The sequence below is a fragment of the Prionailurus viverrinus genome, chromosome A2 (genome assembly GCF_022837055.1).
Source record: "Prionailurus viverrinus isolate Anna chromosome A2, UM_Priviv_1.0, whole genome shotgun sequence".
In the NCBI taxonomy this organism is placed as follows: domain Eukaryota; kingdom Metazoa; phylum Chordata; class Mammalia; order Carnivora; family Felidae; genus Prionailurus; species Prionailurus viverrinus.
In genome coordinates, this window is record NC_062562.1 from 161,794,575 (window position 1) to 161,820,733 (window position 26,159).

The window sequence follows — 26,159 nt, forward strand, 5'->3', positions numbered from 1 at the left end:
GTTATACTTGGGACTATTGGAAAGTGAGAAACTGGAATGAACTGAGGATTTTATGCTTTCCCCAAACTGTGGAGCAAAAGAGATGGCAATAGACAGGAAAACGTAACAGTTTAAGTGGTGGATGTGGCTGTCGAGCTGTGTTTCTGGAGGAGAATGTGACAGGCAGGAGAGGAAAATGAGTTGGGAACAGGGACAATCTCACTTCCTGAGTCACAGTCCTCTACACTAGACGTAAGACTAAAGCCTTAAAATACCAGCAACCTGTGTCCTCAGACTGTTTCCTTGGATGACTGGCCAGGGTGCTGGATGTAGCACAGAGCTTTTTAGAGAATCCTTGACCCTGAGCAGTCCCAGAAATTCACGTGCAGTGATTCCTTCGCTGCATTGGCGTCTGTCCTGCCACCTGTGGCTGCTTTTACTGCTCCTTTTATGTCAAAAACAGGTCATGAGCAAACACTCAGGCAAACCGGGTCTCAGCATGTCACTACACAGCACATGCTTTCTGAAAAACCATTTTTTTTTGAAAATCATTTTTTGTTACTCTAGAAAGTGTGTGTGTGTGTGTGTGCACGCGTGCGCACGTGCATGTGCATGCACGCTCCCGTGCGTGTGTGTGTACACATATGTGTTTTCTGGGGAAAAATATGTGCACACACATTTCCAGACATATTTGCTGAAAACACACACACGTGCACACACATATGCGCACTCCTATTCTGGAAAATCACTTTGAGGTTGATTTTATATACATGTAAAGAGAGAGAGAGAGACCTGTAGATCCATATAGAAAGCTGTATGCAAGTACTTTTAATTTATTTCCTATAAGAATAAATTTGTTGCATGCAACAATGAATAAATCTATTCTTTTTCCACAGATGTGATGCAAAAAAAGAGGGGCATGCTCAAAGAATCTACAGAGGGGAAAAGTTTCTAATAGAGGGGGAAACCATTAAAGTAAAATTTTAGTTGTCAGTTTTATAATTGAAGCTATCTCCTCACTTGAAAATATTGTTTTCACTGGAGTAGAAGGAAAAGAGGACCCAGCAAATGCCCTACAAGGTTGATTTCCCCCAACAGATTACAAGCACGTACACGAGGATTTCAAGAGAGTCCTCACTGTGGTGGGGCAGAGTCCAGTCATTCAAGGCAGTGTGTAGTAATTCAGTGAATGAGTGTCCTAAATTCATTCTTTTTCTTCTTTTTCCTTCCTCCCCTGCTCGTTTTTACTTCTTTTTCCTTTTAGACTTCTTCCACCAAGAGGCAGGCAAAGTATAATTCCTTTTTTTTAACGACAATCTTATTTTCAAAATCAACTCTGGATAATTCATAATCCTGGACTTTTTTTGCCCAAAATGTACCGATAGCCAGTTATTTCTTGGTTTCTTTGAGGTGAATCTTTGCTTTATAACCCATATTTTATTGTCTTTGAAGTTTGAAGAAACGATCCTCAAAAAGTGATAGATGGTAATAGAAATACGTTACCAAAGTGTCTTCAGTGTTCTTTAAGCAGAGGGGGTTGGGGTTCCAGCTCTGAGAAAAATGTGAAGATGGCCAAACTGGTCCAGAATACCATCAATCCATCATTAATTCCGTGTGTGTGCATTCAGTACCTAGTAAGTTGTAGGAAAAGTGCTGGACTCTGGAGATACATCAGACAAAATATGGTGTGTGCCCAAGGAGCCCTTCTTTGGCCTTTGGTAAATGCAAATGTAAGCTACCAATTGTGGTTTAGTGTGAGAAAGCCTTTGGAATTGCTATACTTTGAATTTATTTCACAAAAGAATGAATGTTTAAATCTAGCTCTCGCAGAAACAAGTGATACCAGCGCAAAAAAAAAAAAAAAAAAAAAAATATCCGGGTGGGTGGCCATGGCCAAACCAGATAGGCAGCTCAGTGTGGGGATGTGAGACTCGGTGTGAAGGCTGCCTGCTCTTGGCCTGGGGAGGAGCCTCATGGCCTTTGGCCACTTCTTAGACTTCTTAGACTCTGTACGGCATCACTCACAAATAGTTTTCAGGAGGCATCTCTTTTTTTTCCTCAAGAAGCATGGTGTCATCTATGCTCATAACGTCCAGAAAGCCTGTGAGGCCTCAAACAACTTTATGGGGACATAACCTGCTTCTTGAGTTGCACGAAGTAGAATGCCATGAGCTGCTAGTACCTCATGCATTCTTGCCCCGTTCAAGAGAGGGACCCTACGTGAGTTTCTTTCAATTACTCTGTTTATCCAACTGTCATCATTACCCACAGGAACCCACCTCCCATTTGATGAGTGAGACTCCAGCTGTGATGGAGTCTTACTCATTAAGAGTAATGTGGCTTTACCCACAGTAAAGCCACCTACACAGCGTGGCACGTTCTCTAAAGAGGCAGCAGTTTTGAGGGTGGTTTGTATTGACTGAAGGACAGTTCAGGGCTAGGTTAGAACATTTCCACAAGTCACAAGGTTTAATTAACGCACCGGATAAAGGAGTCACGTGGACAAAACGGGCGACGTGAGTAGGAACAGTAAGCAAAGTCATAATCTGTAGTTCCATTTACCTTCCTTGGTCAAGGAAAAGAAAATGTCAAAATCGATGTCCTGTTTTAATCAGAATAATCAGCGAATGGAAATGGCTCTGGATTAGGAACTATACGTCAGAGTCTCAGATCTCGCAGCCATCCACGCTTTCAGGTGTGGCTTTGTTGTTGTTGTTGTTGTTGTTGTTTAACTCAAAATAGAAATTGCTTTACTGTAACCAAAGTTTATCCTAAATAATAGGACATTGGTGGATTTTCTGGCTGTTCTTTTCTATTAAGGTCTTAGGTGGTAGAAAAAATAGAATTTTATCACTTAAGGAGTCAATCGCATCCTTATGTCTGTGAGTAGTAAACAATCAGTGGTTACTTGGTAACTAACTTCCTTTTAAAATTCCACGAGAAGAAACTGGCAAACAAATTAGTTTGCGGAATTCTTTGAAAACAGCTGGAACTTGCTTTGAGCGTGGCTGGGAGCGTCGGCTATGAAGTCCAGAAAAATCTGTATTTGACTATCCCTTCCTGATTAGTATGATGACCTTGGCCAAATTATTCCCTTAAGCCTCAGTTACCTTATCTGTGAAATAAGGATGATAACATCTACATCAAAAATGTTGCTGCTGAATACTTCATTAAATAATATAATATATGAAAATTGCCTATTGCGACTGACACATTGCGGGAACTCAAGAGAAATTCATTTCTTTATGGCATGTAAACATGAATCTGGCTCCAAGTCAAAAGTGCCCTCACCGAATCAACAAACTTTCTGTAAGTAGCTCTTTCTACTAGGTTCTGGGGCTATAATGGTGAATGAAAAATAGCACTTACCCTCAAGAGCCCTTACAGTCCAGAATTCTACTTGGCTCCCCAGTTCAGCTGAGCAAGCAAGAAAATTTGGGCTGCTTAGTGTTCAGAGCAAAGAAGCAGCAACTTCTTTGATAAGCAACCTGCTGCTTATCAACAGAATGAAGAGACACCACCTCGTGTCTGCAAAAGGCATAAATTACGTAATTTAAAAATTTTACAAATAAATAATTGAACAGATAACGTAACTCCTGAAAGCAACAGCTTCATAGCAGATGATGAAGTGAGCAGAGCAGAGGTGACATGAGGCAGAGGCATTCGACTGGGGGACAACTTTATCCACTAAAGCGATTCAAGCAATTGACCTGTCTGTCCAAATAACACTCCAGTTTGCAAAGCCAATAAAGAGAAGATAAAGCAGTCAAAATGAAGACCATCTGTTAAATTGCAAATCATTTCCTTCTTTTGGATGTATTATTCTAAATGCATCTTATAACACTTTGATTAAGACACTGCTATTATAATTAATGACAATGACTAAGTTGACAGAATGGCATTTCTCCCAAGAAAACCACTTTACAGGAACTCCTGGGTGGCTCATTCAGTTAAGTGTCTGACTTCAGCTCAGGTCACGATCCCACAATTCGTGGGTTCAAGACCCACATCGGGCTCTGTGCTGACAGCTCAGAGCCTGGAGCCTACTTTGGATTCTGTGTCTCCCTCTCTGCCCCTCCTCCACTCATGCTCGCTCTCTCTCTCTCTCTCTCTCTCTCTCTCTCAAAACTGAATCAACATTAAAAAAAAAAAAGCTACTTTACAAAGGGAATGAAATTGAGAAATATCAACTGGGAAGGGTCATTGTGTACCAACTAGCTGAATATACTGTTGTTATTAAAAAAAATTCAAATTTGGTTCAGCTCAATTCAATAATATATTAATTGCATTTCTGCTGACGGCCAGGACTGGATAAGGTTACTCTTACCCTCAAAAACCCACGTCAGTGAACTACCAGATGTACAAACAAAGCATTCAACTTCGAACTTCCTGGTCTCTCCATTTGCCTTCCCTCTCTCTCCTGTTCCCACTCCATTATGAAAGAGATGAGCCCACTCTGCTGCCTGCTTATTTTATAAAAACTCTCGGGGCACCTGGTGGCTCCGTCGGTTAGGCATCCGACTCTTGGCTTCGACTCAGGTCACGATCTCGCAGTTGGTGAGGTGGAGCCCCTCGACGGGCTCTGAGCCAACAGCGCGGAGTCTGCTTGGGATTCTCTCTCTCCTCCTCTCTCTGCCCTCCGCCACTTGCCTTCTGTCTCTCTCTCTCAAAATAAATAAGCATTTAAAAAAACTTTCTACATGGAAATATATATATATATATATGCTTATGTATACATACAGCCTCATGATGGTTCTCCAAAACTATTTGTGTGTACATGCGAATATTTGTGTCTGTATATATATATTTCCAGAAGTGGGACCATAATGCAACAGTAGGGTCAGGTTGATGTTGATTTACTGACTCCAGCTTGCTTTTAAATGATTCAGGAATTAGTATGTATGTATATATATATATATATGTATATATATATATATACACACACACACATATACATACATATATACACACCCATAAAATACACACACAGAAATATGGTGAAATGTTAAAAGTAAGAGAATCTGGTTATGAAGGGTATGGTTCTTGGTACCAATCTTGCAACTTTTCTGTAAATTTGAAATGACTTGCAGGTATATTGTTCTCCTAAAAATTTTAAAAGTAAGCGATTCAAGGGGTGCCTGGGTGGCTCGGTCAGTTAAGTGTCCGACTTCGGCTCAGGTCATGACCTCTTGGTTCCTGAGTTCAAGCCCCGCGTCAGTCTCTCTGCTGACAGCTTGGAGCCTGGAGCCTGCTTTGGATTCTGTGTCTCCCTCTCTGCCCCTCCTCCACTCATGCTCTCTCTCTCTCTGTCTCTCAAAAATAAATAAACATAAAACAAATTTTTTTTAAGTAAGCAATTCAAGACCCTTCGTAAACCTCAACGCGGCCTCGTCTTCCAGCAGCAGGTGCTGGCCAGGTTCCACCCCATGTTTCATACCCGGTTCCCAACTCCCTACAACAGCGGTGCTCAACCCTGGCCACACGCTGCAGTAATCTCAGAAAATAGTAAAATAGGCTGGCCTTTCCCCAGACCGATTAAATCAGATTTTCTGAGAGTTTGCCTTAGATTTGCATATATATATATATACAGATGTGTGTGTGTGTGTGTGTGTGTGTGTATATATATATATATATGTATGTATATATATATACCAAGGTTGAAAAACTCTGACATCATTTCCTGAACACCACTCCGCGTGCCTTTGTTCACGTTTTTTCCCCACACTGGGCAGAGAGCAGGAGGGGGCTGCCCGCCTTGTGCATCTTTCAAATACATATTCACTGTCACCTTTCTCGTGAAGAAGCCCAGACCTTCCCCTCCCCCTGTTTCTACTCTGTTAGTCTGGACCTCACACTGTATTCTAATGAGGTGCTTATCTCCCAACCAACTGTGAACTTCTTTGGGGAAAAGTCCTTGGCTCGAATTTGCTTTTGTTATCAGCACGGGCCTGGCACATAGCGAGATTCCAAGAAAATGTTTACTAAATTCAAAGCAAACAAGTTACACTTGTTGGACTCAAGTTGTAACAAAGAGCCGAGAGGGCACTCTCGGAGGAGCTTTTCCCTGCGTGTGGCACTTAGGTGCCGACACCGGCCGGGAGCACGAATGAGGGCCATAACGGAAGGCGGTAGAGACGGCCGGCTGGGAAGGACGCAGAAGTTCTATAAGCAAGTAAGCCAGTGTGGCCAGACTGCTGGCCGAGGGTGCAGGGAATGGGAGACAGGCTGGGGAAGACCAGGGCCAGGTAATGAATGAGGTCACCCGGAGGGGCAGCCTCTCGCACAGAGCCCTACCCACACCCAGCATCTCAGTGTGTCATTTCTGAGTGAAGTGATTCTTACTATGTTTCTTTAAGCTTTTGATGGGGAAGTCATGAACACTGATTAAAACTACTAACCGTCTAACCCTCTCTGGGGCGCGAGGGTGGCTCAGTCGGTGAAGTGTCCAACTTCAGTTCAGGTCATGATCTCAGGGTTCATGAGTTTGAGCCCCGCGTCGGGCAAGGTGCTGTCAGCACGGAGTCTGCTTTGGATCCTCTGCCCCTCTCCCCACCCTCAAAAGTAAACAAACAAGCAAACAAACAAAAAAACAACAACATTAAAAGCTATGAGCCCTCTCCCCCAGGAAAATGCGTATGCACTTTTTGCCTAAAGTTTTAGAAGATTTACAGATTCGTTGAAATGTATCTAGTGACCACCTCCCCCACCCCCAGTGATATTCCAAATTGTAATAAAAAGGATGAAATTTAAGTTTAGGGGCAACACACTCTCCTCTCATACCAACCCATTCACCAAACTGCAGCCAGAATGATCTTTTAAAACTGCAAATCAGATTATGTCACCTCTACTTGAGACCCTCCAGAGTTACCCTTTACTTTCTACACAAAAAAAAATCCCCAAGATACCACTCTTTCTAGACTCACTTCCTGCCACTCTCCCCTGAATTTTTGCCTTTTCACCTTCTTGGCTTTCTTTGCATTGGCCTTCAACATTCCCTCCTTCCCCAGGGCCTTTGCACATGCTCCTTCTCTGTTTTAGGATGCCGGCCCTGTACCCAATACCACTTCAATCTCATGCTCCTTCAGTGATTAACTTAAATATCATTTGCTCCTTGCTAAATCTCTAATCGCTTCACAGCTTGTAGAAGACACTTCAAAAATAAAGAATATACAAAGAAGACTGGTTGCTAGCCAGAGGAAGATGTAAGTTCAAGGGAAGATTGCTTTAAGATGGGAATGATTTAAAGCCCACAGCAATTAAACGGTCCTGACCAGACCAGGACTGGTGGGTGGCAAAACCAAGATTAAACCCACATCTTTGGATCCCTGCCCTCCCCATATATACATTAATCGATGACTGCATGTGTCAGGTGGAGGTTACTGGGATGGGGTCCTCTCCCCACTTGCTCTTTCTAGAGTAGTCTAACCTGTTGACCACCATATTTTCCAGTATGCTTATTAACACAGTTTCAGGAGCATGACGGTGGAAATTCTGGATACAAACTATCTTCCCACTTAAGACTAGAGGAAAGATGTTCAGTGCCATTGGCTCTTGAACTCCAAGCAAAGAGGGCCCCCGGCTCCCACACAGTTCAACTCAGAGATCATATAGCTTATCGATGTGATTAAAGTAATACACTCTACACTTGTATCTCACGGGTAGCACATGCCATTCAGGCTAAACTTGAGAGATTTCTCCTTGGTGTCTTTTCACCCCTTTGCAGATTCAGACGCTTGAAGCTTATTACATAGAAACTGACCTGGCCTTTAGAGAGGGGTAGGAAAGTGGTTACAAAAGTTATGTATTCATCTGGGGAAACAGAACAAGTAAAGGTGAACATTAACCCATCCTGGCTCAATGCTGTTAGTCCAAAATGACTATAGTAAATTGAAGGAAACATCCAGCAAACAGAGTAAAAAATGCAGGAGGGAAATCCAAAGATGTACATACACTTGGGGAGAAAAGGCAGATGTTGCCAGTGTAAGGCCAGGAGAGAAACTGGCTGTATTTCAGGATAGCGGGTCCTTGGGAGTACAACCGGAACCAAGTTGAAGAAGAGCTGGGCCTTGCAGATCGCCTTGGAAGAGGCCAGGTCTAATCCAGGACCAGGATATACGCAGAGGGGTGATGGCCAAGATTTCTAGGACCAGAGCTCCACAACACTTAAGTTTTTTACTAGATGATTAATGGAAAAGCAGTTAATGAGCATGATCATTCTGGGCAATGGAATTCAGCCATGAGAAAGCTTCCTGAGGCTGGGGCTCAGGTCTGTGTTTTCTCCAGTACGGGGTCTGCTCCCCAGCGGTTCCTCCTAGATTTTGTAGAAGCTGTAGAGAGCTTTTAGGATCCGGGGTTCCGGGACGAGATAGAACAGAGCTGTGGACGGCAGGAAGGAGTAAGCAAATATGAAAGTGTTTGTTTACAGCAGAAGATAAAAAGAAAGAAGCCTTCTGTTATGGGCTGAATGTTTGTGGCCCCCCCAAGTTTCTGTGTTGAAGCCTTCAGGCTTTTGGAAGTCATACTTAGGTTTAGATGAGGTCATGAGGGTGGGGCCCCCAGGATGGGATTAGTGCCCTTATGAGAAGAGGAAGAGACCAGAAAGCTAGTCCTCTCTCCTTTAACTCCCCACCTCTCTCTCTGCCATATAAGCACAAAGCAAGAACATGTCTTTCTGCAAGCCAGGAAGAGAGACCACACCAGGGAAAGAATCAGCTGGCACCTCGATCTTAGACGTACAACCCCCAGAACTGTGAGAATAGACCTCTGTTGTTTGAGCCACCCAGTTATGGCCAGTCAATGTGGTTTGCTTGAGGGACTGGGTCAGTGAGTGCGTGAGACCACCTGCTAGACGCAGTTCACACAGGCTGGGAGACCAGACCCTCTGGGACTCAACTCTGTATGTAGAGATGTGCAGGCAGCTGGAAATCAGCCAGATGGGGCTGTTTGCACCATGGAGATAGGCAAACACTACAAATCAGGGCTTCCCCTACCCGGGGAACGAGATATTTCACATTTACCAGCATACCCCTGGATTCGTTAGATGAAAGACTTATGGGAGCAGAGTTCTCTGGAATCCCCACGTTCGAAATAAACCTTGACTCTTTTGTTGTTTCTGTTTTAATTGTTACAAACGATGACACGTTCTCTTGTATTTACCCATCCGGTTGGTTATTCAGCATTTGTGGGCTCTCTTGGCAAACTAACCGTCGATTACAACATTGTTCCCGTGGGGAAGTATGTCCAAGTTGCAAGTTGCTGACTTAATCTTTTTTTAATGTTTTTGTTTACTTTGAGACAGAGACAGACAGAGCATGAGCAGGGGAGGGGCAGAGAGAGAGAGGGAGACACGGAATCCGAAGCGGGCTCCAGGCTCCGAGCTGGCAGCACAGAACCCGACGCAGGGCTCAAACCCACGAACCGTGAGATCGTGACCTGAGCTGAAGTCGGACGCTTAACCCACTGAGCCATCCAGGCGCCCCGCAAGTTACTGACTTTAAAATAAGCTTTTGGAAAAGAGCCCCTTTGTAGAGTTGGGGACTTTCAATTTCAGATGCTCATGGGGACGTGAGAGAATGAAAAGCATCAGGTTGCAAAATACATCCTAAGTGAAAAGGCAAAAAGAAATGGGATTCTTGAGCGTGAGAAGGAAGGGATCAGGGGCAATTCAATTATGGGGGTAAGTGGGGCACCTGGGTGTCTCAGTCGAGCATCAGACTCTTGATTTCAGTTCAGGTCATGATCTCACACAGCTCAGGTCGTGATCTCACCATTATGAGATCAAGCCCCGCGTCGGGCTCTTCGCTGGCACGGAGACTGCTTGGGATTCTCTCTCTCCCTCGCCCTCTGCCCCGCCCCCACTTGCCCACGTGCGCTCTCACTGTCTCTGTCAAAAAATAAATAAATAAAAATGCATAACAGTAACAGGTGAGCGCCATTGTTCTTCCATGGTAAGTGTCAGGGATTTGGTTCCGTGAGGGAAAGGATATCTTTATGATTATTCTGGGATGGACAGTTTTGTGGATTTTATTCCAAACATTCGCAGACTTTTCTTCGTCAGTCAGGGGCCCATTTCGAGAACCGAGAAGCGATTATAACAAGGTAGCTTGCCTGCTTTCAGGGTTTCTGGCATCCTTATGATCCTGAACCTGCAGATGAGGCACCATTGTTTGGAATTTTGAGAAACATGATATAGTTCAACAAATCTCTTTTATAATACATCTTAGAGTAAAAAAGACTCCAAGTTCGTCATTTTTTCCATCTAAAAAACGAACATGATAAAACGTAAGCTATCTCGTATTAGTATAAAACTATAAATTACGCATTCTACATCAGTAATATTTGATCATTTAGTGAGGGAAAAGATGTTATTTGGGGCTTGTTAAATTAGCGTTATTTTAGTCATTCATTCAGAAAGGATGGGAGTCCTCCTTTCCTGAATGATATTGCAAACCCTGATTTGGCATTTCCTTAAAAACCGTGTAAAACAGCGAAGTGACAGCTGTAAATCTGCCACTGGGAAACCGACGTGGTTCACGGCACTCCCAGGCCTTGGCTTAACAGTTGGTTTATGATGTAGTTTTAGAATAACACTTTTCGAGCCTGGTATTCTCCTTCCTCCAGAACTGACATGAATCCATAAAGCTTTCTAATGATGACTCTAAAATACACCAAAAGTACTCTCTGTAGCATATTTTTTGGTCTGTTTATCTAAAACCCTTCGCTTTCTGAATTTCTGTTCATGACCTGCCTTGGGAGGACGGTCACCCCTCTAGCTGAAGAATGCATAATGGCTCACCCCCCCGGGACCGCCCAGCTACCTCCTCGGCCAGGTGCGCCGTCCTGCCTAGGCTTAGGCTCCCGGGATCTCAAACCCCTGTGTGCCACAAGCATCGTCCGGGGAACCTGTTCTACCTGCTGATTCCCAAGACCCTCTGAGTCGAGCCCCCAGAGCTAACTTCTGGAGCTAGGCCTGGGAACCAGCATTTTAGCAGAGAAATGTTATCGGGGGCTCAGTTCGGCCCACTCTCTGGAAGCATAGTAACTGAAGGTGGCTCAGGGAAGCCCGGGTTCTTGCCAGCGATGTGTGGCATCTGTAGCTGGGGTCCCTGGGGCTTCCTCCGCCTCTACTGCCCAGAAGGCCTCCTAGGCCCAGGTTCTTCAGGATTTGATCTTGAGTTTCAACCACCAGATACATTTATCTCTTCCAATACGTTGCCCCTGTCTCTCTGCCTCTTGGCTTGCTCAGAGGACTCCACGACCTCCAGGCACCAGCTGGATCGACCCCTTCTCTCCTGCATGGCCCAAAGACATTCTCAGATAATGAGCCCTCGTCCTCTGGTAGAACCTCTCTGGTGGCCCAGTGAACCCCCTGGTGTGTCTGCCTCAGGCGACCTGCCCTGCTTGCACCCCTTGACTGACCCCCTCGCCCAACCCCAGCCCCCACCATCTGTTAGACACTTTCTTGTTTTTAAATTTTTTTAAATGTTTATTTATTTTTGAGACCATATGAGAGACAGAGTGCAAGCAGCGGAGGGGCAGACAGAGGGAGACACAGAATCCGAAGCGGGCTCCAGGCTCCGAGCTGTCAGCCCCGAGCCCGACGCGGGGCTGGAACTCACGAACCATGAGATCGTGACCTGAGCTGAAGTCGGACGCTTAACCCACTGAGCCACTCAGGCACCCCTGTTAGATACTTTCACAGCAGCTGGCCTAGGAGCATCTGTCTGTCCCATTGGGCTCTGAACTGCTGAGCTCAGTGATTACCTCTTTCTCGTTCACTGTTTCCCCAACACCCAACCTAAAATGTAGTGGTGTGCTAATGAGTCTTGCATAAACAACTGATGATGTAAAAAGAACGTTATGACTTTCACCCGAGGTATGATCCCTCTGACCGCACCGTCTCTGCTCCAAGCATTGATGCATGCTGCTCCCTCAACTAGAAAGCTGGGCTTCCTGCCATGTTGACATAGCCTCTGGTTCTTTGAGTCTCGGCTTCCTGTCTTTTCTCCCAGACGTCTTCCCTGGCCCCTTTTAGACAGGGCCGGTGCCCCTCATATTCCAGGACCCCCTGTATCACCTGGTCCTATGCTTACCCCACTGCGTTCTGATGATGCCTGGTCGTCTAAATCCTCTAAGATTTAGGGCTTGATGGGAGCAAGGATTGTAACCTCAGCAGACAGCACTCGATAGATGTCTGCTGAAAGCACGGGAAAGCCAACTCAGGATCCTCCAAGCTCGGATGAGGGTTCTCATCACACAATCTGCTGAGTTAACCTCTGTAACACTCACCAGAAAGATTGCAAATTGTTGACATGTGTCTCCCATGCCCACTGCTGGACAGAAAGGTCTTCAAGTGTGGCATTGGACATCCCAGTAAGTCATTCAGTGACTAGCATGGATTAAGCATTGCTTAATCCTGTGTTTCCCATCAAAGGTCCTTGCATTTCAAGCAAGGCAGCTCTTAATTATGTAAGACAGTCTCACGCTGCAGTTGCTTAGCAGGGTAACAGGTTGGGTAGCAAGTTGACACGGTTAATAGGTAGGTCCGGATCCGTCCACAGGTGCCTGACTCCAGACCCTGATTCACGACGCCGCACCAAATCTGTCCTAGACTTATTTAACACAGACAAACTTCTGAATTTCCAGCTGAGAGAACCCTTTTGGAATTTGACCTCTCCTACTCATGACAATAGAGCTGCGTTTCACAAAATATGTTCTTCACGGTATTAATTTGGTGGGCGTTGGGTGTTGTGAGAATCACAGGTTCCACAGGCAATGAAGTTTGAGAAACACTTTCAGAAGGGCACGTGCAGAGGGAAAGGGAGCTGTAACAATGAGGACCAAACAAATCTGGAGAGGGAACCTCAGCCTTCACCCTAAGTTAGGAGGTGATGTTGGAACACTGGGGAGCAAACAGTGGGAGAATCAACAGAGGGGCTGGGCTGCCAGGAAGTGATTAAGAACCAATTAGCAATGATTAGGCCATCGACAAACACCAAAGGAGGGTTAGCAACTGTTCTTTTAACTTCTTAATAGTAGTAATAATAATAGGTTCTATTTATTTGGGGCTGATCACTTCACATTATCTTTTGTAATTTTCACTATTATTGTCTCTCTTTCACGTATAAAATACTGAGGCCTCAAGAAGTTGGTTAAGGGGTGCCTGGGTGGCTCAGTCGGTTAACCATCCAACTCTTGGTTTGGACTCAGGTCGTGATCTCACAGTTCATGAGGTCAAGCCCTGCATCGGGCTCTGTGCTCGGCGCGCAGCCTGCTTGGAATATTCTCTCTCTCTCTCCCTCTTTCTCTGCCCCTCCCCTGCTTGCACTCCCCAACTCTCAAAATAAGTAAATAAAAAAAAAAAGAAATTAAGTAACTTCCCATAAAACCATACAGCTAATTTATGGCCAGATACAAACCAAGTTCTCTCTAGCTTCATATCTTGTGATGTTAAGCACTGTGCCCAAAGCCTTCTGGGACTTCCCCAGGGTTTTGCGAAGGGCTCTCCTTTGTGAACGTCCAAACCAACGCCAGTCTCAAAGAGGGTAGCCAGGAGCTCCTTAAACTGGTGTTTATTTTATACCACTTCCTTTATTTCCAGGGTTATCTCTTCTACCTAAATTAGTTATTTGGCCTAAGTACTGTATGTGAAAATTTTTTCCGGTATGATTTCAGTTTCTTAATTTTTATTAATATTTTAAAAAAATGTTTTTAACGTCTATTCATTTTTGAGAGAGAGAGAGAGAGAGAGAGAGAGGATGTGAGCAGGGGAGGGGCAGAAAGAGAGGGAGACACAGAATCTGAAGCAGACTCCAGGCTCTAAGCTGTCAGCACAGAGCCCGACACGGGCCTCGAACTCACAAAGTGAGATCATGACCTGAGCCGAAGTCGGACACTTAACCGACTGAGCCACCCAGGTGTCCCATTAATTTTTTTTTTAATTTACCGACCTCCATACTTGACTTTTTTTTTTTTGATAGATTATTCATGTTGATGAAATAAGATCCATCTCCATAGAAGGTAGCCCAATCTGATCCCCTCCCAGAGTCAGGACCTGCCCTCTGAACTGAGGCTACTACAAAATTAACAGTCTACCTGAGTTTAAGTTGTTGTCGGTATCAGCATATCCGATTTCTCCTCGTTTTTCAATTTTCTGTCTTTTTCTTTTCAACAGATGTCGGTGCATTTTTTGAAGAAGGGATGTGGCTACGGTATAACTTCCAGGCATCAGGGGTCAGTGCCAAAGAGTCGGGCAGTAGGTCAGACATGTCCCCGGATCAGAACAACTCCCCTCCAGACCTGACCCACGAGGGGATCCACTTCAGCTTCAGTACCACCAAGGCGCCCTGCATCCTTCTGTATGTCAGTTCTTTCACGACAGACTTCTTGGCCGTTCTCATCAAACCCACCGGTAAGGACAAGGATGCCTAAGCTTTGCTACTTCATGTTGGGTGGACAGAATGTTCTAGAAAGTCTGGGTTGCTCTTGCCTCATCCTTTATTCCCCACAGGACATTGAGCAAGTCACCCAAGTCTTTGAATCTCGTATCCCGGTAGGAGAGCCAAGAAAGGAACTTGTCCGTTGAGTGCTTTCTAGCAATGTATCGTAGTAATCTTGCTAAGGCATGTCATGTTCTTTACAAGAATCATATTACATGAAAATGAGATGGCTTCGTATGTGTGATGATTTTTTTTTTGGTTCCTGTCAAACAAATACATTCACTGCTGTACTAAATAGAGATGAGCTTTGAAGTCGTGGAATTAATTTAATATAAATCAATGAATTACCCTGATTTATGATAATGTATCAGTAGGTTCCTACAGAACATATATAACTTTCAATAGAAATAGAAAAACAGAAACGTTTTCATTCCTAATCCCTCTCAGAATTTTACATTCATAAAATATATCCCATAAAATAAAATATATTCATAAGGCTTGCTTAAAGCAGGAGTGTATTCACACTTGTCATGTCTGGGACCATCTTGATCTCCAAATAGGCATGGAACTCAAGAGGGTCAGAGCGAGACCACAGTTGCTGTCCTGTGTGAATACACCAGTGGGCTTATGATCTTTCAGAGAAGTCCAAGCAGTCCTAAAAATACAGATGCGTGCCAAACACTGAGGGTTCCATTCCTCTTAGAAAACTTTAATTCTAAGACGCTTAAAAGTTTTAATAAAATTGTTTTTTCAAAAATAGAAATATTGTAGGTATATGAGGGAGCAAATGTCTCTCCTTCATTTCCCAGAGAGATTATATGGGCTGAGAAGTGGACACAACCTCTCTCATTGCCCCCACCATCTTGCTCTACAGTGATTATTCTTAAAGATCAGGATTGTCTCCCATGGGAGCAAAAATTATCATTATGAATCCAGGTCAGCTTGAGTTTTAAAACCTAGCAAATTCTTAGACTTCTTCTCTGGACCATTCACTCTTGGTTAAAAAGTTTAGAGGCAAGGGGCTCCTGGGTGGCTTAGTCGGTTAAGCGTCTGACTTCGACTCAGGTCATGATCTCACTGTTTGTGAGTTTGAGCCCCGTGTCGGGCTCTGGGCTGACAGCTCGGAGCCTGGAGCCTGCTTCGGATTCTGTGTCTCCCTCGCTCTCTGCCCCTCCCCTGCTTGGAGGGGCAGAAATAAGCCAAACACCAGACAAAGATGCAGCATGAGGATGTTCCTCTATTATTATTCTCTTATTATTTGTAAAAATAAGTATGAGGAAAGACCTTGAAGTTCAACTATAGTAAAATGGTTAGTAAAAGAGGGAGTCAGCATTTTAAGGACTACCATGTATCCATTAAGAGTAACATTTATGGAGAAAAGAGCGTGGAGAAAAAAGTTGTATGTAATTCAATGTTAAATGAAAAAAAAAAAAAAGGCAAGCTACCGCCTCGACTATATAATATCAGCTTAGCTCTATGTGAAAAATGTGGATATAATATCAGCTTAGCTCCATATGAAAAATGTGGATAGAAGACAAAAACGCCATAATATGAGCAGAAAGCACCTCTTGTTTGTTGATTTGCTTCTCCTGCTACTCTTTTATAAATGTCAAATGCTCGCAAGGCATCAGAAAAGATAATAAGTAAAATCAATGAGGAAGCCGAAGAAAAAAGGACATGGCCCCTGCTTTCCAGAAGTTCACGAGTTAAGCTTATTTCCCCCTGGATCGGGTTAAATAAATTTTTAGTGCGATGATGCTCTCCACTTCCGTGCCCCAACCTCCCAGAGCCCAGGGGTGGTGCTCACATGTGGCTTCTCAAGGCTTTATGAACTTTTCCCAGCAGGTGCCATGCTATCTACTCCTTAAGTCACTGCCACATTAAAATGCAGTCCCCATGGGGCGCCTGGGTGGCTCAGTCGGTTGGGCGGCTGACTTCGGCTCAGGTCATGATCTCGCGGTCCGTGAGTTCGAGCCCCGCGTCAGGCTCTGCGCTGACAGCTCAGAGCCTGGAGCCTGTTTCGGATTCTGTGTCTCCCTCTCTCTGACCCTCCCCTGTTCATGCTCTGTCTCTCCCTGTCTCAAAAATAAATAAAACGTTAAAAAAAATTTTAAATGCAGTCCCCAACAATATCAGTAACTCTCATTCCCACAACATATGCCCGTCCCTGTGAACACTCCTGCTTGTGTTGGTGGGCGTTCTTCGCGTGCAAGGGTTTCGAGTAATCGGTTCCGCATTGGTGCTACCATTTAATGATGCCCCAAGGGGTGCTGTGTTGCAGCTGCATTAATTCCTGTGAGCCACACAACCACAAAGTAGACACCGCTCTTCATCCCCTTTCAGCAGATGATAAAACTGGAGTACAGCGAGGTCAGGTGACGTTCACCCTCAGCTGGCGATCTGGTTCCAGGCCCAGAGCTTTACCACTCTCTCCACACTGCAGAGAGTTCTAGAACACCCTCCATGCATCTGGAAAGCATAACCAGTTGGCTTCTTTCCACCTTTGCAAGGCCGTCCTCAAACGACTAATGAAAATTTGTCTTTCTCGGGGCCCCTGGGTGGCTCAGTTGGTTAAGCATCCGACTCTTGGTTTCTGCGCAGGTCATGATCTCGACGTTTGTGAGTTTGAGCCCCGCAGGAGGCTCTGTGCTGACAGGGTGCATCCTGCTTCGGAAGCTCTTTCTTTTCTCTCTGCCCCTCCCCAGCTTGTGCTTGCTCTCTCTCTCTCTCTCTCTCAAAGAAACATTGAAAAAAAAATTTTTAATAATTTATACTACAGAATTTGTTTTTCTCATGCTTCAAAGACTGTGTTTTTTATTAATTGGTATTTAAAGTTAGAAATATTTGAAGAATTCATTCAGCAAGGACTATGCCAAACTATCAGGCCAAAATTAAAGACTAGGAAGTCTTGACGTAACACCCTGCCATCCTTCAAATGTAACAACACATTGAAGGCTTTATTGCCATCGCTGCTCCGGAACCAGACCCTCTGGTCCTCCCCCAGGCCCTGTGCTTCTGACAGTGCAGGCGTCGCCCAGACACCCAGATTCCCAGGCGTGCCACCATTCCCAAATGCTCCGTCATCCCCCTTAAGGGACGTGTCCCTGGGGAACGTTGCTGTCTTTTCTTCCCCACCGCTGGTCTCCTGGCAGATGTCTTCGAATTCGATGCTCCCCGACGTCGCTCCTGCCATGGCATACATGGAAAATTCTTACATGTGAATGGCACTTGAACAAATGGACGAGGCTGTGTTTGGGAGGCCACCGACCCAGGGACTCCATCCAACGGCCAGGGCTCCTGCAGGTCTGCTGAGGTTTGGGGGGAGCCAGGCTCCTGGAACCTGTTACCCCCACAAGGGATGGCAGTGCGCTCTGACCCCTCCCTCCCGTTTCCAGTCCCTCCCCACCTCGCTCTTACCCACCACAGCCTTCGTGCACCAGGTCCCTCATCATGCATCAGTAGGGCCCTCCTCCCCCAGGAAGGGCAGGAGGAATCCCAAATCATGCAGCCTGCCCTTTGAGACCCTGGGATCCGGGGTGAGAGTCCGAGTGTAGAACCCGAACGTCCGGGTTTCAATCTGCTTCGTGCCCAGCGCCCTCTTCTGTAAAACGGGGTCTCCCTCAGGCGGGGGGGGGGGGGGGGGGGGGATAGTCCAGACAGTCGCTGTAAAGCACTGCCCTGTCCCTTCGCAGTCTGAAGTCGGTGTCAGTGTAACAGGTGCTCTGGTTAGCAGTTCCCGCTACCCACGGTCCACAGGTGGGATCTACAGCCTGCCACGTGTCCAGCGCCCCACCACCCTCCTCTTCCTCGTCATTCCCCAAACACGTGTGACACCCCTGTTCCTGCCCACTTAGCCCAAAGAACCCCGGCTCCCTCTTGGCTCCGACACCTGTCTTTCATTCTAGGGCCAGACGGAGCCTCACCTCCTTTCAGTGACGTCTCCTTTCTTTCGACTCCTGGGACACTTCTTTTCAATGTCATTTGTCCAGCACTTAGCACACCGGACTGCTATCTGTCTTTGTTATAAATATGCCCTGTCTTCTCAGCGAGATGAAAAGCCCCCCGCACTCCATCTCCTGCCTACAATAGGTGCCCCGTAAGTGTTCGGTGAGGTAATGATGACGGCCAGGAGAGAGTAAATCTGTTAAGCACATTATTTCCCACAGCCAATAAAAGAGCAGGCCCCTGTGACTGCTTTAATTCACTTGGGAGATGAACCAGAAATGCAAGAGACGTATTTTCCCATTTTAATAATATTTTATATTAATGGCAAATATTAATATTCTCCCTCCCATCATTTAGCGGTCCTCTTGTACTATTATTTGAAAGGAATAAATATATCGCTTAAATTTTATTATTCAAGAATATTGCCATTCCTGTTTATGGATATCCGCTACGTATAAATTTAACGTTCCAAATCGTCTGTTTTCTCAAAGCAAATCATTTCAGTTGCCATTAAGTGAGGCAGTTACCAAAATTTTAAATCATATTTGCAAAGAAAGAAAGGCGGAAAAGAGGAAAAAATTGGATTCAGCAGCGCTTTTCATGGGCACTGGACAAATGTGTTCTGAAGAAATGAATAAATAAATGATGAATGAATACAGCTGTGTATTTGAGAAAACTGGCTGTGATTATACAGGGTCCACGCACGAGAAGTAGGGAGTCAACACTCAAGGCAATCAACTTGTTTTTCTGCATGTAACCAAACAACTGTCTAATCACTTCCTGTCCGGTCCCAAATAATAGATTGTTTGTAATGCTATTAGGGGAAAGGAAAAAAATAAAAAATAAAAATAAAACACTGAAGGGTGCGGAGAGAAGCAGCTCAGGAAAAGGGAGCAGCGTATCCAAAGGTCCTGGGGTAGAAAGGAGAATTGTATTTTCTAGGGGATAACAGAAGTCCAAGGTAGCTGAAATGTAAAATGTGACAGAGTAAATGGCATCATTTGAAAATAACAGACAGAACTCAGATCAGACAGGGCATCATACACTGTACTTAGAATGTATCTCTTCATCCTATGAGCAACTGGAAGGCTTTGAAGAGTTTTTAGTGGACCAGTGAAATAGTCCATGATGCACTTTGTTTTTGTTTGTGTTTGGTTTTTTCTAAGTAGGTCTTGAACTCAGGGCTTGAACTCATGACCCTGAGATCAAGACCTGAGCTGAGACCAAGAGTCAGATGCTTAATCAAATGAGCCACCCAGGCACCCCTCAATTATGCATTTTTCAAAATGTTTCTTTATTTATTTTGAGAGACAGCACAAGCAGGGGAGAGGCAGAGAGGGAAGGAGAGGATCCTTCAGCACAGAGCCTGACATGGGGCTCGATCCCACAAACCAAGAGATCATGGCCTGAGCCGAAATCAAGAGTCAGATGCCCAACTGACTGAGCCACCCAGGTGACCCTCATTTATGCATTTTGAAGAAATCTTTCTGCAAAAGAAAAAAACACAGAAGCAGGGAGACCATCATTCATTCATTCAGCAAACATTTTTTCAGCACCTACTAAGTATCAGACGTTATTCTGGAAATTGGGAAGAAAGTATAGAGAATAGAAACAAAGATTTGTACTCTCATGAGGAAAAACTAAGGCAGAAAAGGGAAGGCCTGCCCAAGGAAAAGAAGTGGGTAAATTCTTCTTTTAATGAGGAACTCACAGAAATAATCACTGAGAAGGCAACATGTGAGCAAAGACCTAAAGGGGGGGGAGGGGTCAGCCATGCAGATAACTGGGAATGAGTGAGCATCCGGGACAGAAGAGCCAACCAGCGCAAGGGTCCTGAGGCAGGAACATGCTGGCTTCTGAGGAAATAGCAAGGAGGCTAATGTGGACTGGTGAGGAGTAGCAAAGAGGAGAATAAGAGATTATCTTAGATCTTATAGGAGAAGGCCCATGCAGGGCCTGGTGAGCCATGATGAAGACTGGTTTTTTTACTTTGAGTGAGATTGGAACCCATGGAGGGTCCTGAGCAGAGGATCCCTCTGACTGCCCTCTCAGAAGGGCCTGGGTCGGTGGGGGCAGAGCCCGGTTGGGGTAGGACAGGTGGAGGAATGGTGGAAGCAGGGAGGTTTGTTAGAATGCAGGTGAGTACCGTAATCCAGGCAAATGATGCTGGTGGTGTGGTCCAGGGAGTGGAAACGGAGGTGATGAAAAATAAGCATCGGGGTGTATTTTAAAGATAGAGCCAGGGTGCCTGGGTGGCTCAGTCAGCAGAGCGTCCGACCCTTGATTTCGGCTCACGTCCTTATCTCACAGTTCGTGAGTTCGAGCCCCACGTCAGGTGCTGTGCAGACGGTGTGGAGCCTGCTTGGAATTCTCTCTCTCCCTCTCTCTCTGCCCCTCCCCTGATCTCTCTCTCTCTCTCTCTCTCTCTCTCTCAAAATAAATAAGTAAACACTAAAAAGAATAATAAAAATTAATAAAGATAGAGCCAAGGAGATTTGCTGACAGATCTTGCGTTTAATATAGCGGGAAGAGGGAGAGCAGGGCTTTTGATAATAACCTCAAGTTTAAATAACCTGAAGTAGGTGGAAAATGGAGATGGGATACTTTGGGGGGGAGGCGAAGATCAAAATCTGGTTTTGCATATGTTGTGTTCGAAGTGCCAGTAAGACCTCTCCTTTCCTGGGATTGGTAGGGAGAGGAAGCACGGAGAAAGAGAGGACCCACCTCACAATGAAGTGAGGCCAGGAGGGCTCATTGTTAAGGAGAAACTGATTCACAGGGCTCCTGGGGGGCTCAGTCGGTTGAGCGTCCAACTTTGGCTCAGGTCATGATCTCGCGGTCTGTGAGTTCCAGCCCCGCGTCGAGCTCTGATGGCTCGGAGCCTGGAGCCTGCTTCGGATTCTGTGCCTCCTTCTCTCTCTGCCCCTCCCCTGCTCATGCTCTGTCTCTGTCTAGCTCTCAATAATAAATAAACATTTAAAAATGTTCAGATCAGGTGATGCAGTTAGAAGACGATGCAGGTGAAGTCCAGGTGGTGGCCGTCGGGTCCCTGATGTCACATGGCCAGCACCAAGGCACAGAGACAGGTCAGCTCATCTGCATTGGCCAGGAAGAAGGCTCCTCTAGGGTCCACACGGGCACTCTGGTGCCGGGAGGTGCTTGTGCTTCCCCGAGATGGAGAGAGTGAGTGAAACACACTTAGGAGGTGAAAATCAACAGCTTGGTTGAAACGCTCGAAGCAAACAAACCTAGGATAAAATACTAAGGTAAAACGTAGAACTACGGAAGGTTTGTCAAATTGGACCAGAAGGCAAAATTAGGAAATACAATTAATTCTCAATTAATCTAATGAATGCTGCTTTCAGTCCCAGGAACACAGTGCAGTATTTAAACGACACCTGTAATGCTACGATGCCTAAATAAGGGAGGGAAGTGTTTAGAAACTATTGCACTTATGTATGAACGTACGGATATGGAAGGGCATGATCGATTTCTGCGAAAAGATACCGCAAAATATTTAGAGTAGCTATCCCTGGATGGTGGAATTTCTGGTGACTTTCCGTTATTTATTTTCTTCTTGCTGTTTACTTTCTAAGTTTTCATCATCATGTTTTATTTCACAACTTAAAGATCAGGGTATCAGTTTTGTTCCTCTGGTAGATCACAAAGACCCTGTGAGATGATTTACAGCTGGTCACTCTGGCCAGATTGCCGGCCCTGTCTTTAAGCGATGGGATGTCGAAAGCTACTAACGTGAAGATTCCAATTTGAGTTAAAAATGAGATAAAAAATTGATGCCTGTAAAAATCATAAATAAATACAAGTTATGTTTGCGGTGCGGATTAATTAACAGCAGGATCTAGAATACTATATTTCTCTTTTTGAATATTGTCTGTCATCACCGGGGAGAAGCAAGACGGAGAGGAGAAAAGAATAACGTGTTGAGGTGAAATGAGCCAGAACTTAGGAGGAGTAAGGCTTGGGTGGCCCGGGAAGCCCATCTTTCCTTTGATTTGCGTTCGGAATGCCATCATTTCATTTCATTTCATTTCATTTCATTTGCGTTCGGAATGCCATCCCTAACCTAGAATAAAACGCATCGCTTCGTTTTCTTGGTCTCAGCGAAGCCCCCCAATATCCCACATGGTTATCTTTCGTAAATTATGTTTATTTTTAATATTGTATGCTCATGATTCTTTTATATGCCAAATGTCACACTTCGCCGATGGCGTGAGCCCATCCCTGCGTCCTGCGCTCACGTTGTATTTCACGTAGTGCTTTTTCAGTCTACAGGCGTCTCCACGGTCCTATATTGTATACGTTCTCATTCTCCTTCCCAGGCACAGTTCCAGATTGGATCATTTACACCATTTGCTGCTTCAACTTTGAGATGACAGTCCCTGAGAGCTCACTGTTGTGAGACTGGTAAACTCTTGTGCGGCTGGTGCCCTCAACCCTTACGGTCTGGTGTACCACTGAGCTGGTGTGTCAGAACTCAGAACGGAAGCGGAACTGGAGGACAGCGAAGGGTGCAAATCTGAGAGGAAGTGACCTGAAAGTGACACCTGACGCCAGAACTTACAGAGTTTTTTTCTTTTCCTTATATAGGAAGCCTACAGATTCAGTACAACCTGGGCGGAACCAGACAGCCATATAACATTGATGTAGACCACAGGAACATGGCCAATGGACAGCCCCACAGTGTCAACATCACCCGTCACGAGAGGACCATAATTCTCAAGGTATCCATGTGTGTCCGTGTCAGCTGTACGTCTTAGAGTATTATAATCTCTACGCGCTGTTCTACGTGGATGCTGGTTTCGTTTTGGGTGGTTGGGGCAGGCGGAAGAGACCCGTACTATACCTTCTCCTACAAACCCCTAACTAGCGAGGGAGAAAGAAATGTCGTTTATTAAAGGAGAGTCAGTGACAGAGTTGATGGCGCAGACGTTTCTTAGGGAGGAGGTAGAAGAAATGTTTGCTGTGTATATTCTTTGTAACTCTCAGACTCACACATCTATCAGTCTCCTGTTTTTGTCTATCATGCCATTGTTTTTCTCCATGTTGTCAGATGCCTGAAGCTCATCATGTTTCCCAGCGAAGGTTATTTCGGTTTATCTGACTTACTTCCTTCACTACTCCGACACAATATGAATAACGTTGGTTGTTGTGGTTGTTTTCTTCTTCTTCTTCTTCTTTGGATGCTTTGCCTTAAAAATCTTCAAAACACAGACCTTCCCCGAAATCTCAGACTCTGGTTGTTGGCTCTGAACACGCAAAGGGCTGGTGTTGTTACGACAGTCAAATTTTATTTCAGGTTCATTGATTGTCCCTGCCCCCACCACTGATTTTTAACAATGGAGAAACCAGCCTGGGAGACACCATGAATAAAACATAGCATGAGGAGGTCTCCCTGGGAACGAAGCCAGAAAGATCAAGGATGGGAACTGTCACTGCATTCTCTAGAAGGAGTTCAAAATAGATACCTGTCAGGAAGAAGAACCGCAGGGGGACACTGTTTTGTCAGCAGAGTGGAGTGTCATTTGGCAGGGGCTCAGCCGCCACTCAGACCGCATTCGGATCCGGCTGGTTGCTGGGGGAAGTTCAGGCTGCAGAGAAAAGGCACGACCAGCCCTGTGTCTTTCTGAGCAGTGGTGGATGTCAAATTCATAACTTGATATGGAGTTTATGCTTGGCCTTTAGCAGTAAATGCTGGAGGGTGTGTTAAGGACGGGTCTTTCCTAGGAAAATGACAACGTGCAGTTAGAGTTTACTGTACGATCCATCAAGTACGTGTCAAAAAGGTGAGCTCAGTGCCTGGCTCATATCAGAAGCTGCAGGGGCACCTGGGTGGCTCAGTCGGTTAAGCGTCCGGCTTCCGCTCAGGTCATGATGTCACGGTTCGGGAGTTCCAGCCCCGCGTCAGGCTCTGTGCTGACAGCTCAGAGCCTGGAGCCTGCTTCAGATCTGCGTCTCCCATTCTCTCTGTCCTCCCCTGCTCATGCTCTGTCTCTCCTTCTCCCTCAAAAATAAATAAACATTAAAAAAAATTTTTTAATAAAAAAGTAAAAATTTAAAAAAAAAAGAATAGGAGCCCAGTTCCAGAAAGAAAAAGAGACCTAAGAGGTGTGAAAACATTGGCCACACAACACTTTGAGGGTAGGAACAGCATAGACTTGTAACCAGGGTGACAGGGACCCCTCCGCTCCCTCTTCCTGGCACGTAGGGCAAGGCCATAGCACTGAGACTTCTGGATGTGTTTAGAAAGCCAGATGCCCCAATGCACTTGAACTCAACTAGGCAAGACCTTGTGGTCCCTGAGTGCTCTGGTCTTTCTCAGCCCAGTCTCTCCAGCCCAGCTCTGATGGAACATAAAGTTTAGGATGATGGCCAGAAAAAAAAAAAAAAAAGATACAGCTTCTCCTTAAAGAAAAGTAGGTCAGACAGGGAGGCCTCATGGACCATGCTAGTAAATCCAAGGATACCTTTAGAACTCTAGAAAATACCTTTTCTTTTTTTTTGTTTTTCTGGAAGCGCTCTACAAATCCACCTTGAGAACTTCTACAACCTTAAGAAAGTGTCGGAGAGCTATAGGAAAATGTTCATCATGATCATTTCTGTATGAAGGGATTACAAATGGTTTCATTTCCTCTAGAGTTTTCTGTATTTCCTCGTTTTCTCTTGTAAGCATGTGCTGCGTGCTTTTGGTACGCGTTGCATTTTTATAATCAAAGAAAAACATGCAACCCAAGTAACTTCAACCCATTCTGAGAGCCCCCAGTTGTAACAGAATATAATGACAAAGATATTTGAATAATTTCAAATTAAAACGCACTTCTCATCAAAGAACAAAACTAAGGCTAATTCAAACAGGAATATAAAAACGCTATGCCTTTGGAATTAAGGCGAAATTTTATACGTTCACACACGCACAAACAGCACATAATTCCAATGATGTTTATCCGTGTTTATGGTGTTTTTGAAAGCAGGTTTGCTTTCCTAGCTGGGTTTGGCTAAAGCTAACATTAAATTAATTTGCATTCCCTGAGCACATACTGTCTGAAATGGTGCTGAGCCCTGGAGGGAAATTGACCTTGGATGAAACATTTGCTGCCAGAACACAAAGTGCCCCATCTCTACATAGATAATGAGGAGCTGACTCTAGGAGTCATCAGACCCGGGAGTGAGCCAGAACCCGTGACAACCCTCAAGTGGCATCATTTACGAAAACTCACAGTTGCACCGGGGATAATAGCTGAAGGCTTACGGCCAGTCAAGATGTAAAACAAACCCCGGGCAGGCAGAGAGCACCTGAAAAAGTAGTGTAGGTGATGAAAATGCATGCCAATTAGAGGAACCCAAGAACCGAAAACATTACAAGGAATAATTTCAAAGTCTTGTGTTACAAAGCCTTTCTTCTCGCTTTCCTTCCTTCCTGATGTCCACAGCTTTGTCTCTTCTTCCTCCCCTTCCTTTCATCCCTCATCCCGTTCCATGAGGGAGGTAAGGTGGTTCACAGGCAGTCTGTACAACAAAATAGAGGATTGAAGCATGTCACAAAAGTATATGCATACACACACACACACACACACACACACACACACACATACATATATTTGCATGTCATGAGTTATATTTATTGGCATAAAAAGCTGCTCCGGAGGTGCCTGGGTGGCTCAGTAGGTTAAGCATCCGACTCTTGGTTTCTGCTCGGGTCATGAGCGCGTGACCTGGCAGCTACCTCTGGCCGGTAAGAAACTGAGTGGGTTTATAACAATAACAATAGTTATTATTACT

General features: G+C 45.1%; 1 protein-coding gene across 1 annotated transcript in view; it reads left to right on the forward strand.

Moving 5' to 3' along the window:
- The window catches only part of CNTNAP2 (contactin associated protein 2), a 1,382,613-nt gene that overhangs the window by 1,210,903 nt on the left and 145,551 nt on the right, over nt 1–26,159 (forward strand). Inside the window, exons 19-20 of the mRNA XM_047837856.1 lie at nt 14,153–14,389; nt 22,971–23,104. Of these exons, the coding sequence (XP_047693812.1) occupies nt 14,153–14,389; nt 22,971–23,104 (371 nt within the window). The remainder of the gene's footprint in view (nt 1–14,152; nt 14,390–22,970; nt 23,105–26,159) is intronic.